This window comes from Plasmopara halstedii, assembly GCF_900000015.1.
Source record: "Plasmopara halstedii genome assembly, contig: Scaffold_1669, whole genome shotgun sequence".
NCBI classification, from domain to species: domain Eukaryota; phylum Oomycota; class Peronosporomycetes; order Peronosporales; family Peronosporaceae; genus Plasmopara; species Plasmopara halstedii.
Genome location: NW_020188579.1, coordinates 1 through 311, shown reverse-complemented (window position 1 = coordinate 311; position 311 = coordinate 1). Strand labels below are relative to the sequence as shown.

The following is a 311-nucleotide window of genomic DNA, read 5'->3' as shown; positions in this document are numbered from 1 at the left end:
TAGCGCTGCCGGAGACAACGTGAACGAGGACGAGAAGATGGCTATCCTGCTCGGCAGCTTCCCCTCTGAATATGATGCCATGGTTCGCATCATTGATACGCAAAGTGAGACGACACTACTTGACGCAAAGGAGATGCTCCGTCGCGAGTTTGAGACGCTACAGAAGAGAGAGCAGAAGGAGACGGCATTCAAGGCAGCAGCACAACGAGGAGGTATTAAAAGAGGCAGTCATGGACGTGGACGTGGACGTGGTCGAGGCAGAGGTGGCCGCTGGAGTGGTGGAAGAGGTAGTAACTTCCCTGGCAAATGTT

General features: G+C 54.0%; 1 protein-coding gene across 1 annotated transcript; it reads left to right on the top strand.

Moving 5' to 3' along the window:
• Positions 1-37: 37 nt before the first annotated feature.
• Positions 38-212, top strand: PHALS_02118 (uncharacterized protein; the record flags this gene model as incomplete). The annotated part of the gene is made up of 1 exon (XM_024716636.1): positions 38-212. A coding segment is annotated over one exon (175 nt), but the record flags the coding sequence as incomplete, so codon positions are not given.
• Between the last annotated feature and the right edge of the window lie 99 nt (positions 213-311).